Source organism: Ascidiella aspersa, chromosome 1, assembly GCF_963924565.1.
Source record: "Ascidiella aspersa chromosome 1, kaAscAspe10.2, whole genome shotgun sequence".
NCBI lineage: Eukaryota > Metazoa > Chordata > Ascidiacea > Phlebobranchia > Ascidiidae > Ascidiella > Ascidiella aspersa.
The window spans coordinates 30,001,653-30,012,645 of NC_139447.1; the positions used below are offsets into that span (position 1 = coordinate 30,001,653).

At 35.7% G+C, this 10,993-nt stretch overlaps 1 protein-coding gene across 1 annotated transcript; it reads right to left on the reverse strand.

Moving 5' to 3' along the window:
* Positions 1-52: 52 nt before the first annotated feature.
* LOC146169686 (aquaporin-8-like) lies at positions 53-7,202 on the reverse strand. The gene is made up of 7 exons (XM_083389530.1): positions 7,148-7,202; positions 6,653-6,869; positions 5,820-5,930; positions 4,669-4,795; positions 3,086-3,279; positions 2,350-2,484; positions 53-824 (listed from the first exon to the last, which is right to left on the reverse strand). Exons 1-7 carry the CDS (start codon positions 7,158-7,160, stop codon positions 734-736), a joined length of 888 nt encoding a protein of 295 aa, XP_083245656.1. The 5' UTR covers positions 7,161-7,202; the 3' UTR covers positions 53-733.
* Between the last annotated feature and the right edge of the window lie 3,791 nt (positions 7,203-10,993).

Below are 10,993 nucleotides of genomic sequence, written 5' to 3' on the forward strand. Positions count from 1 at the left end.
GAATGGGGACGCATTGTGAATTCTAATTTCATTTATTTAAATTGGGGTAACTTATTAGAAAGGTTGAAGACCACTGGGTTACAGGACATGACGGACAAAATCTACAAAACTTGGTGCAACCTTTAAAAACTCTGAACTCCAAAAAATACGAAACAATATCTTTCACACATAATTATTACTGTAACTTACAAAAACAAAACGCCAGCGAACCAAATAAAATTATTAACAACGCCATTTAGATAGCTTGAAATGACAACTTATAGTTGATAACAGTATAAACATAGTTCATGCATTGCTGAAAAATTTCCGCAAACAGTAAAGTGTAAAAAGAAATGCTTAATAAAATAGGCGCCAAAACAGGTATCTTTGGTTTCGTGTTCTGCTTTTATTTAATTTTATTTAAATAACAAACGGAAGAAAAATAAGCAGTGTAAAATATCCATATGGCATTTTCCAATATACAAACGAAAAAGCATAACAAAGTATATAATTGATGTACAGCTGTGCGTAAAATAGCTCGTAATTATGCCTTAGCTGGGTTACGTTTTTGCTAAAAAAGGCATTATAGAGCAGCCGGCTAAACAAAAGATTTTTCGTTAAAGTGTATTGTGTTTTCTTAATCTTCAGTCGAATTGCCGTGGCCTTTAATCAAAATCTTGAGTGTGTAAGAAGATGTTTCACATGGTCAGTCGTTTAGCTGTGAGTTGTTTGAAAATTGGTTTGAGAACGATACTTATAAATCTTCTTTTGAAGGTGGAAGGGGCTTTCTTAAGCGTCTGTATATCTTCAAAATCCACACAATCTTTTGTGGAGCGAAGAGTACCCTAAATAACACAAAATCATTATATTGCAGACCAATTTTTTGTAAAACTTTCGTTAGAGGTAACATCACAAAGTAACGTGGTAACGAGATGTCACAAAGTTATGTCAAAACGATACTTCACAACAACATGTAAACGTGACTTTATGTAAAATTAGTCTTTGTTACGTTTTCGACTAGAGAGGTGTTACTTTTAGAAACACATTACTTTGAGAAACACCTTACAAAATGACTCGCGCAAAGCAAAAAAAGCCCTAATGGCGTTTAAGTTTACAAAAAATTCATTTTCAATGATGCGACGATAGCTTTGGAATAAAAAAATTGGTGATTAAACTTAGACATACTGGAAACATAATTAGATTCTCAATTTGGAAAAAAACACTTTTAAGGAAGGCATAGCCGGATTGCTCCGTTTCATTTCGTTTATACCAGAGGTTCCCAACCTGGGCGGTACCGCCCCCTTGTGGGCGTTGGCGAGGGTCTTTTTCCCATTTGGGGGGCGCTGAACACACATAAGGGGACGTTACATGAAAGTACTTATGGCAAAATTTTATAAAATGTTCACAAAAAAATAATTACAAACAGCACTGTAGGTAACTTTTAAGCTTAAATGGCAACTTCCGTACTGCGAACTTGTAGTAGTTTCCCGACCATTGTTACGTTAAATTGGCTTTCTTATGAAAAGTTGTTGGTTGCTGTTGCGTTTCACCGTTTTATAGGCGGCAAAATGTTCGTGTATTTAAAGCAGGAGTCGCCAACCTACGGCCCACGGGCCGGATTCCGCCCGCCGCCTCTTTGACAACTAGACACGAGTCCATTTCAACTACTTTTTGACTATTTTAACTTGGTACGGGCGAAAAATTTATGATGTTTCCACGTCCAGTTTGCTTAGGTTATGATGCTGTCTTGGACTAGATGGAAGGCTTCCAAGTGCGTCGCGGCAAACGGAAACCTAGTCAAAAACGTTTCACATATATATTTTTTAACATTTTTTATTTTCGGCAAAGTGATAGAAATAAGTAGGAAATTTAAAAAAAATGCCGGTATACCCAAAAAAGTGCGCTCGCTTCGTTCTCCAGGTGCACCCGTACTTAAAATATATCTATTAAGGTTGTCGCGTTTCCTTAATGTAGCTTTATTACACTTTTCATTTATAGTAAGGATAAAAAAAAATCCGAGGAACGTGTGATTCACAGTTGCTCTAACATTTTAATAACACAATTCTTAGTTAACATTTTGTGCGGCCCACAGAGACCTTTCGGGGTATGGTTGGTGCCCGCGACTAGAAAAGGTTGCCGACCCCTGATTTAAAGTCTTGGTGCAGAAAGTTGAATTTTTCCAGGTAATGACATAAACTGGTGAAATAATGTATTTAATCGCACAACAAATCATTACACAATAAATTGTAAAATTAATGGTGATGACTTTAATGTTAGAACAATTCAAAGTAGTTGGGGTTCTCTAGCGTTCAAAGAAAGGAAACGTGTTCGCCTGCTTAAAAATAAAAAAATAAAAAATAAGCAACTCACATGTAGATGACTGTGAAGAGCAACGCACCAAGGGTGGGTCCGAGCCACCACACCCACTGGTTATCCCATTCTCCAAGCACGACAGCAGGCCCGAAGGCACGGGCTGGGTTCATGCAAAATGCGCCGACCCATCGCCTGCCAAACATGAAGTTTATTATATGTCCATTTTTTAACCAACAATACAGTTGAAATATGTGTTGATACGCATACAGGTTTAAGGTAGAGATTTAAAGAAATACAATTATTTTTCTTTAACGAAATAAAAAAGTTTATTGTTTTAGAAAAACGCTTTCCAGGATGTTGGTCGCGCAACAAAATTTTGGGTCGCATTTGGACGACATTAAATGTACAAACAATTTTTCATTGATAAAAATGTTGTTTTTTCTCTTTGATATGAAATCTGAACAAATAGTGCAAAGCATTAAAACAATCATTAGTCAGCAAATACCGGCCGAAGCAAACAACAAGAAATGATTTGTTTGGAAAGTAAAGCTTTAATAAATTAAAAGTGTCGCATACTGAACGGTTAGGGATACCTTAATTTAGAACATACATGAACTGCATATTTTTTTACTAATGCACAAATGTGCAAAACTAAAATCGAGTCGAGATATATTTAGGACAATTCCGCTAAAAAACACCCTTAATCCGCCATTGCCAGGTCCAGCGTATACTTCTACGTCCGCTGAAGAAGGTCAGTTGAACAAGATTTTAAACGTGCAAACGTCATCGTTACCCGAGCAACCCGGCCTGGAACACCGAAAATCCGATGGCCAACGATCCAGTGACGTCATCAAACCGCTTGTCCACCACCATCGCGAGGACGAAGAAAACCAGGATACCGGTGTTGAAGATTTCGGTGGCGATAACAGTCTTAAGGTCAGCCCAAGATGCCAAACGAAACGGACCTGGCTCGCTGCCTTTCATCGTCTGTGAATAAATCGAGGACGGAATAAAGCGTCAGAGTCTTTTTCGGTCGAATCAGTGTTCTGTTTGAGTTTTCATTTTGAGCACTTGTTTGTTATTGTAAGTATAAATATATGGCGCTAAACTAATTACAAAACTGCGCAAAAAAGAAAAAAAAGCCTATTTAATTTAAATGTGCCAACGACGTTGATATTTTTGGCAAAATTTCATACTCTTTTTCAATTGATTAGAACGCAATTTTGCCAAAAATATCAACGACGTTGACCGATTTAAATCAAATAGACTTTTTTTCTCTTTTGGGGCTTTGTAATTAGTTTAGAGCCAAGTCGGCCTTAAAATATTCAATATTGATTAGAAGAGCTCGTATGAATTTTTGCCAAAAATGTCGGCGTCGTTAGCACATTTAAATTAAATAGGAGTTTTCTACTTCTCGTGCTTGTTATATGTGTATAAACTTTGTTCAGGTTAAAGCAAATCGTAATGCTCATAACCTAATGGTGCTGCACAAAGTTACGCACCTGAAAGGAAATGCTGGTAATATACCAATCTTGCTTTTTGCATCGAAATGCTTTGTATATGCTGTAGTTGGGAGACAAAACACAAATGTACACGGCACGGATAATACATTTTATTGGTTAATAACCAACCAAGAAATTAATAGCGCATTTAAATAACACTCCCTTAGAAATTTCACGGGGAACTAAAATTGAAATTGCTGACAACAATGTATAAATTAGGCGAGAAATTTAGCGATCAATAATTGGAAACTATAATATTTTAGATCTAAATAGGTTATTAAAGGAAAATAAGTTAATACTAAAAATTTTGGAGTGCTCGTAAATTTACAAGTCCAAGTAGAGTTTGGAGAAAATTCAATAAACTTATTTTACTAGGTTACACTATGTACGGATCTGTAATGTAGCTTGATAATAAATTGCAAAGCCAAAAAGGGCAAAAGCCTGTTTAACACCTGAAGGTGCTAAATAATGGCCCAACCTTCGAAACTCAGACCGATAACAATTGCGTCCCATCTCTTATAAGTGATGCTTAATGTGCTTCTCAGTCACATCAACTGAAGATGATACAAGCTCGTATCGAAACGTCTTAATCAAGATGCTGTCGATCTACTCGACCTTTTTGGCTTTGCAATTTATTATCAAGCTAACTTTACTATTTTTCTCAGTTTCGCGTTTTTGTGCAGTACGTCAATTGCTTCAGTGCCACTTATTAAATTGTATTTAAAAGCAATGATCCAACTCGTAATTCTTTTTGGTTGAACACAGAATTACCTTCGTCAAACTGTATTTAAAACTTGCGTCGGATTAGTTTCCATTTATTTTTAAAATTCCGCTTGCATTACTACAACCGCTAAATAACAAAAATTGCCCATACCAGTGTCATTTGGGCTCCCGCCACGGCTCCAAGCAACTGTACCAGGACGTACGGTACGAACAGTAGAGGGTTGAGTTCCCCGACTATCATCAGCGACAGTGAAATAATCGGATTGAAGTTGATCAGTCTGCGTGTTTTTCAGAAATATTTTCGTTGTCCGTTTTTTTCGTTGCTTTTAAGTAGTTTTTTAGCAAACCGCCTTAACAATATGCAAATTTTCGATTTTAAATGCAAATAACATATAGGCCTACGTATAGAACAAGACAATATTTGCAAGCAATAAACTTAAAAAAGCAATTAATTATATATATATATGTTCACCTAATAAAAAAACGTAATAATCGACTTCGATATTTTAAAGCAATTGTGAAAATAATATTAAGAATACTTTATTTTCTTTACTTTAAAAGAATGACTATACAAGTATACTTACTTTGTTTTGTTTCATTTTTTTAAGTTAAGCGGTCTTTTCTTTAGTTAAAAAAAAAACAGAAAAACATGACGATATTTTTTCATTATGTAATATATTAAAAAAACCGCACTACATTGCTTTGGAGAAGTAACCTTTTAAATTAATTTATAGTGAGTTCCACTTTTGTATAGCGTATAAAACTCGTCGACCAACTTTTTCGGTTGGTAGTATTGCGAACAAAGATACGTTAATCATATACCACTCGACAACCATTAGAAAAAGAAAGCCGTTTTGTGCCGCTTTCATCAAACTAAAACCTACTCTCCACCCAATTGCCTATACTTTAATAAAAATCCAAACTACGGATAAAATTATTTGTACAGTTCCGCGTTTACCATCTAACGTTTCATTATCAGGTATGTGGGCTAATAGTTTTTTTTTCTAAATAGTCTGTCTTTACGGGAAATAGTCTGTCTTTTACCAGGGTACGAAAAAGCTGCATGCGGCTCCGGAGCCGCGTGTTGCCAACCAGTAGTATACATTGCAACTTGAATAGAAACTAAACAAATAAATTGATTGTATTAACTACACTTAATCAATCTTTAAAATGAATTGTAAGTTTAATTAAACTTGGAATCTCTGGCTAAATCGATTTACACAAACGGTCGTCAAATCATTGAAAAACAAACCACGAAAAACAAACCGTTTGGGTTAAATTTATAGTATTAAAATAACTTACGTCATTTTCGTGAAGACGACGATAAGCAACCAAACGGCGATTGCAGTTTGGGTTGCAGGCATCAGCGTACTAACAACATAGTCAGCGGCGTATTCGCCCGGCAGGATGGTCCTAAAACGACATAAAACGCTACGACATACTGCAACCATTGATCGTTCGCAACACGGTTCCTAACGCATTTACAAAACATTTTCTTTAGTAAAACAATGTGACTAAATACTTATGTTATATACACAGAATCCATTCCTTATCTCCACCTTAAAATTGATTAAGAAGAAGTTTAAAACGTTCAAAATGTTACCTTCTTCTATATGGGCTTTCATATTCTTACTACGTCTGACTAAAACCTTGCGCCATACTATTTACAAAACTTTAAAACGAAGTTGATTTGTGATATTTATGATGGCCATCAAACATTAATAATGGCCTTCAAACTAATCGTTAATTATCGCAAACAATGTTCTATAAACGGAAAAGAGCTTTTTTTGAAAACTTAACTGATAAGTGATATCTCGTTATTTTAATAGCGTTGATTACAGTTGCTAATTGATTTGATTCTAGCAAGCTGTAAAAAATATTTTTGCTAGTTATAAACATAGAAAAAAATATACTATTCAAAAAAAAAATTCCACAGGCAATCGCTAACTTAAAAAATATATATGGAAATTACTCCTAAAATGGTCAAACATGATTTTTCGTAAAAAGACTAAGAAAGTAGCCATATAGATTAAACTTTCCAGGTATTGTTTCACTGAAAACACGCTCTGGTGACATATCAAGGTAATAACAAGGACTATAAAAGTCACCAAAATTGGCACGACTTATCATGCAACCTGTTGATCGATACGTAGACATCCGGTCTGTTAGGTGGGCCGGGCATCGAACCCCACATGGTGTACACAAATGTGGCGCTGAACTCGCATAACAGCGGCAGAATCACCACCATGTAAATCTCCTCAAAAGTCGACTCTTTGTATCTTTGCAAGAGAGACTTATTTTTAGTCTTTCCTCGCGACTCACTGCCATCCGTAAAAGTTTCTTTAGAAGAATCTGTAAGGCAACAATGGTTCTAATAGGTCTTTTTCAAGTCTCATAAACCAAACGTGTATGCATTTTGTGATCACCCTGATTAGATTACTGTCAAGCCAATATAACAAAGCCATATAACCATCCCTACTAAAAACAATATTGTTTTTGATCGACAACCTATAGTTGGTGCTCATATAGTTACTATCACAACTAAACATCGATTAAATAAAAAAAATTGAAATATGTTAGAATCGTTTTATACGGTGGTCATCTATAATTAAAAACACCAAACAACTCACCGCTTTTTTCCATTGTCCAGTTTTGCAAAAGCACTTGAAAACTTTGATTGTGTTTTGTTAATATAAACCAGAAAAAAGCCAAAGAAATGAAACTGGTGTCCAGCAAGCTTTCAACTCTGGAACTGATCGTTTTCAAATTCGCAAACACGAATAACGCAATTTTGGCGCCGCGCGGCTTAAATCCCGACAGTCTCGATTGATGTCGGTTTATTTTATTTGACAAAACCAAAAAAATCTGGCTTGCCCGCCAAGCCACTCGCGTGACGGCAGAGTGCATTGATGCGAAACTTTTAAACGAAGTTCACCCCTTATGTTCGCTAATTACTTCCCGAAACCGACGATCTCCGCAAAGTTACAACGCGGCAAAAAACAGGGTCGTCAAAGTTTCCGCTGGATTGCCCGCAATAACCGCACTTGTTGGTGTGCTGCATTTTTACTGCTGGCGCCAAACAAACGCACCAACGCGGATGTTGCTGCCTTGATCCGAAAATGTAACATTCGCAAAATATTAGTCGTTACTTTTATTGTTTGGAAAAACAAAAACAAATGAGTTTATAACTCTCGTGTTAACCATTACCTTATTTTGCAAAATATAATAGTTTTTGAGCGACTAAAATAAAATAATAATATATTTTTCTACAAAATAAGTATTTAAAGTGATTTCCACGTTTTTTGTTTAATTGTAATTGTTAAATAACGGTTTAATTGACACAATTCCATAAAAAGCAACAGTTTTATTTTTTTTTAGTTTTTATTTTATTATAAATGCTTCAAAAATAATTATCGAATGGAAATCAAATTAAACTATAAAAGGTGGTGCCCGCACTAGAAAGATGTTGGCAAGCTCAAAAGTAAGCTAAAAAAATGGGACTAAACACCCCATCCGATATCGGCTTCGTTGCCTATTTAGGACTTGTGCAGTTTTGTAAACCGAACGCATGACCTGAAAATACACAGGCGCACAAACAAGTTTCAAATGTAGTGTTTTGTCAAGCTGGAGTGCACTTAAGGGAATCCAGAGAATCGAACTTTGACTTTGGGTTGATTTTCTCGAGCTCAAATGAGACCAAAGGTGTACGCCTTAAACTTGGCCGTGGTGCACTTGTGTTGTCCCGCCCTAACAGAAAACCCTTCAAAGGCGGCTCGTTTCGACCATGATTTTTTGCCTACTAAAATAACACCACGGTACTGTGAACTTACCTTATTTTTCTCACCAGAAAATGCCCAACAAATTGATGCAAATTCATATGATATACATACTCGAGAACTTACCTTATTTTGCTCACCAGAAAATGCCTAACAAATGGGTGCAGATTTATAGGATAATCAACATATTTAGCAAATTTTATTAACCAACCCCGATTTTTTTTTTATTTTACCAATTTACGTTAGACCATTCCAAAAAAAATATTCAAACAACCACATGCCAAATACAACGCAATTGCTCTCTTCTATATTTAAAAAAGACTAGTACCTTTTTATCATTAAGTTGTTCTGTGTAAGCCTGTTTGTGACAATCATCAAATCTATCGGAAACCTATTAATGAGTATTGTGCCTCGGCGCAGTGGTTCTCAAACTTTTATCGTGTGATGCATTCGGAAATGTGTTTTCAGTTTGCGACGCACCCTATAATAGAAAATGTCACTCCACTTGTTTTGTTCGAGTCAAATTTGAAATTTATTAAAAACTTATCGGCATAAACTGTGTGTTATCTTAAAAAACAGGTCAAGAAATTTAGATTGAGTTCAGCATGCAGAAAGTTATGTTGACACTAATCAATGTAACAAGAATGTATGAAGTATTATTTATTAACACAATAAAAAATTCATGGTTGTGTGCGGGTTAATTTTAATAGACATTTGATGACGTGTGGGCTCTAAAATGCTCTAAGCATTGAAAAGATCAAATCTTTCTTGTTTTACGAACTACCGATTGGATGATCTTAGTTTACAATACGTTGCTCCAAAAAATGCCAACTCTATCTCGCCATTTTTCAAGATAACTGTAAACGTCGAATCTGTATAATAGCAGGGGCAGACATTTTGGGGGAGCCGTGGCCTGGCAACTGCATATGCGGCGCAAAAAATTTGCTGCCACATACCAGTATGCAGCAACTTATAGGTATGAAAACTAAATCATAAAATTTGATTGTCGACGTCACAAAGTTACATCTTAAAACAATAAGGTTAATCTTAGAAATACGTGTTATTGTTGTCGTCTGAGTTTGTGAGCAAATATTCAGCTAACATCCAGTAGAATCGCATTGAGCGCAAAAATTTGCGTATATTTTGTAGCAAAACTTTAGATTTGAAGGTAAAAAGACTAGCATTTTGCTTAATATCATGAAATTAAAAGTCTAATTTAGCGAAACTTGTACTCCGAAGAGATTAGGACAGGGGCTCTCAACCTTTTTATGGTCGTCTTTTGTTTTGAAAATTGTTCGTGGCTCACTTCCTAAAGTTCTGCTTAAATTGGTTACATAACTGAAATGTGTTAGAAATCAAGAATAACTTAAAAATATCAAAAAAGAAGAATATTTTATAATAACCTATACCAGTGTTTCTTAACCTTTTTTACTTGGGGGCTCACCTAGAGACGTATGAAAACGTTGGCGGCGCACCTTGCGAGCGAAGCAAGCGCGAAATTTTTGAGGTGTACCGATATTTCTCTTAAATTGTCTGCTTTTTTATTTTAATGGGTTTTATAGTTGCATATCTTTAAAGGGACTTCCAGCCTTTGAGACTAAAAATGTTATTTTGTACATTAAAGTCGTATTCCGATTAATTTTGGACTTATTTCGACATGTTTTTTCCTTTCGTTCGCGGCGCACCTAGCAGCCTTGCCGCGGCGCACCGGTTGAGAAACGCTGACCTATACACATAACGCTGTCAAAGCGAAGCTTGAGAGAGTACTGTAAAACGAACTAAAGAATTAAACAAATAAAACTAAAATTTTCACAAACTTTACAAGTTTCCAAATGCTCTGTGGCCCACCTCAAAATGCTCTGTGGCCCACAGGTTGAGAACCCGTGGATTAGGAGATTACATGGCGCTATAGGCCTACATAATATATTATGCATAGCGGCAGAATACACTGCTAAAAATTAACAAAAAATACTAAAAACCGAAAGTTTCTGCCAAGCGCAAATTTAACTTGGGTTGAGGCATAAGGTGCCGCCCCCTCAATTCTCCTATGCTATACAGATCAGTTCTTTTTTACATATTTTTCATAAACTATTAGGACCATTTAAACGCTACTAAAATGTTGTGTCTATTAATATTAAATTATTGGTATTTTGTTTCATTGAATAATTTAAAAAAAAAAATAAAAAACGTAGCCTATTCTAAAAAGGTGGCGAATATAATGGGTCGGTGAGTAACTTTTGTTTGTTGTTTTCTTGACAAGGAAACCGACAAATTTAGGAAATTATAAAAGAAAATAGTTTTCGAAATCAATGTACCGTAGGCCTACTCTGTTTTGCATTATTTATTACTAAAACAAATAGAAAAGAATTTACAACGTCAAAGTGAGTTTAAGGTAATCAATACCTATCAATGATGCAAGCAAGGCAGGCAATAAAAACAACTAGCCTGCAGTAAGGTTTGAATTAACTCACGACCTCCGGCCATACTTGCTTGCAGCATTGATCGATAGATTCGGTTAATCTGCCGTGGCTTTATGGCCGGAGGTCGACAGTTCAAAGTGTATTTTTCACTGTTTAAAGCTGGTGTAGGTTAGGTGAACTTGTTGATGGATGTTGTTGAGCTGTATCGTTATAGTCATTTTGTGTAGAAAGCAGTGAACCAGTTTGGCATATGAATACGAAAATACACTTCAGGATAGCT

Coding starts and splice junctions, on each gene's coding strand:
- LOC146169686 (XM_083389530.1), bottom strand. Junction 2,485..3,085: donor TTCCAGGCCGGGTTGCTCGG/GTAACGATGACG, acceptor CATGTTTGGCAG/GCGATGGGTCGGCGCATTTT. Junction 825..2,349: donor CTCTTCACAGTCATCTACAT/GTGAGTTGCTTA, acceptor TGTGTTATTTAG/GGTACTCTTCGCTCCACAAA.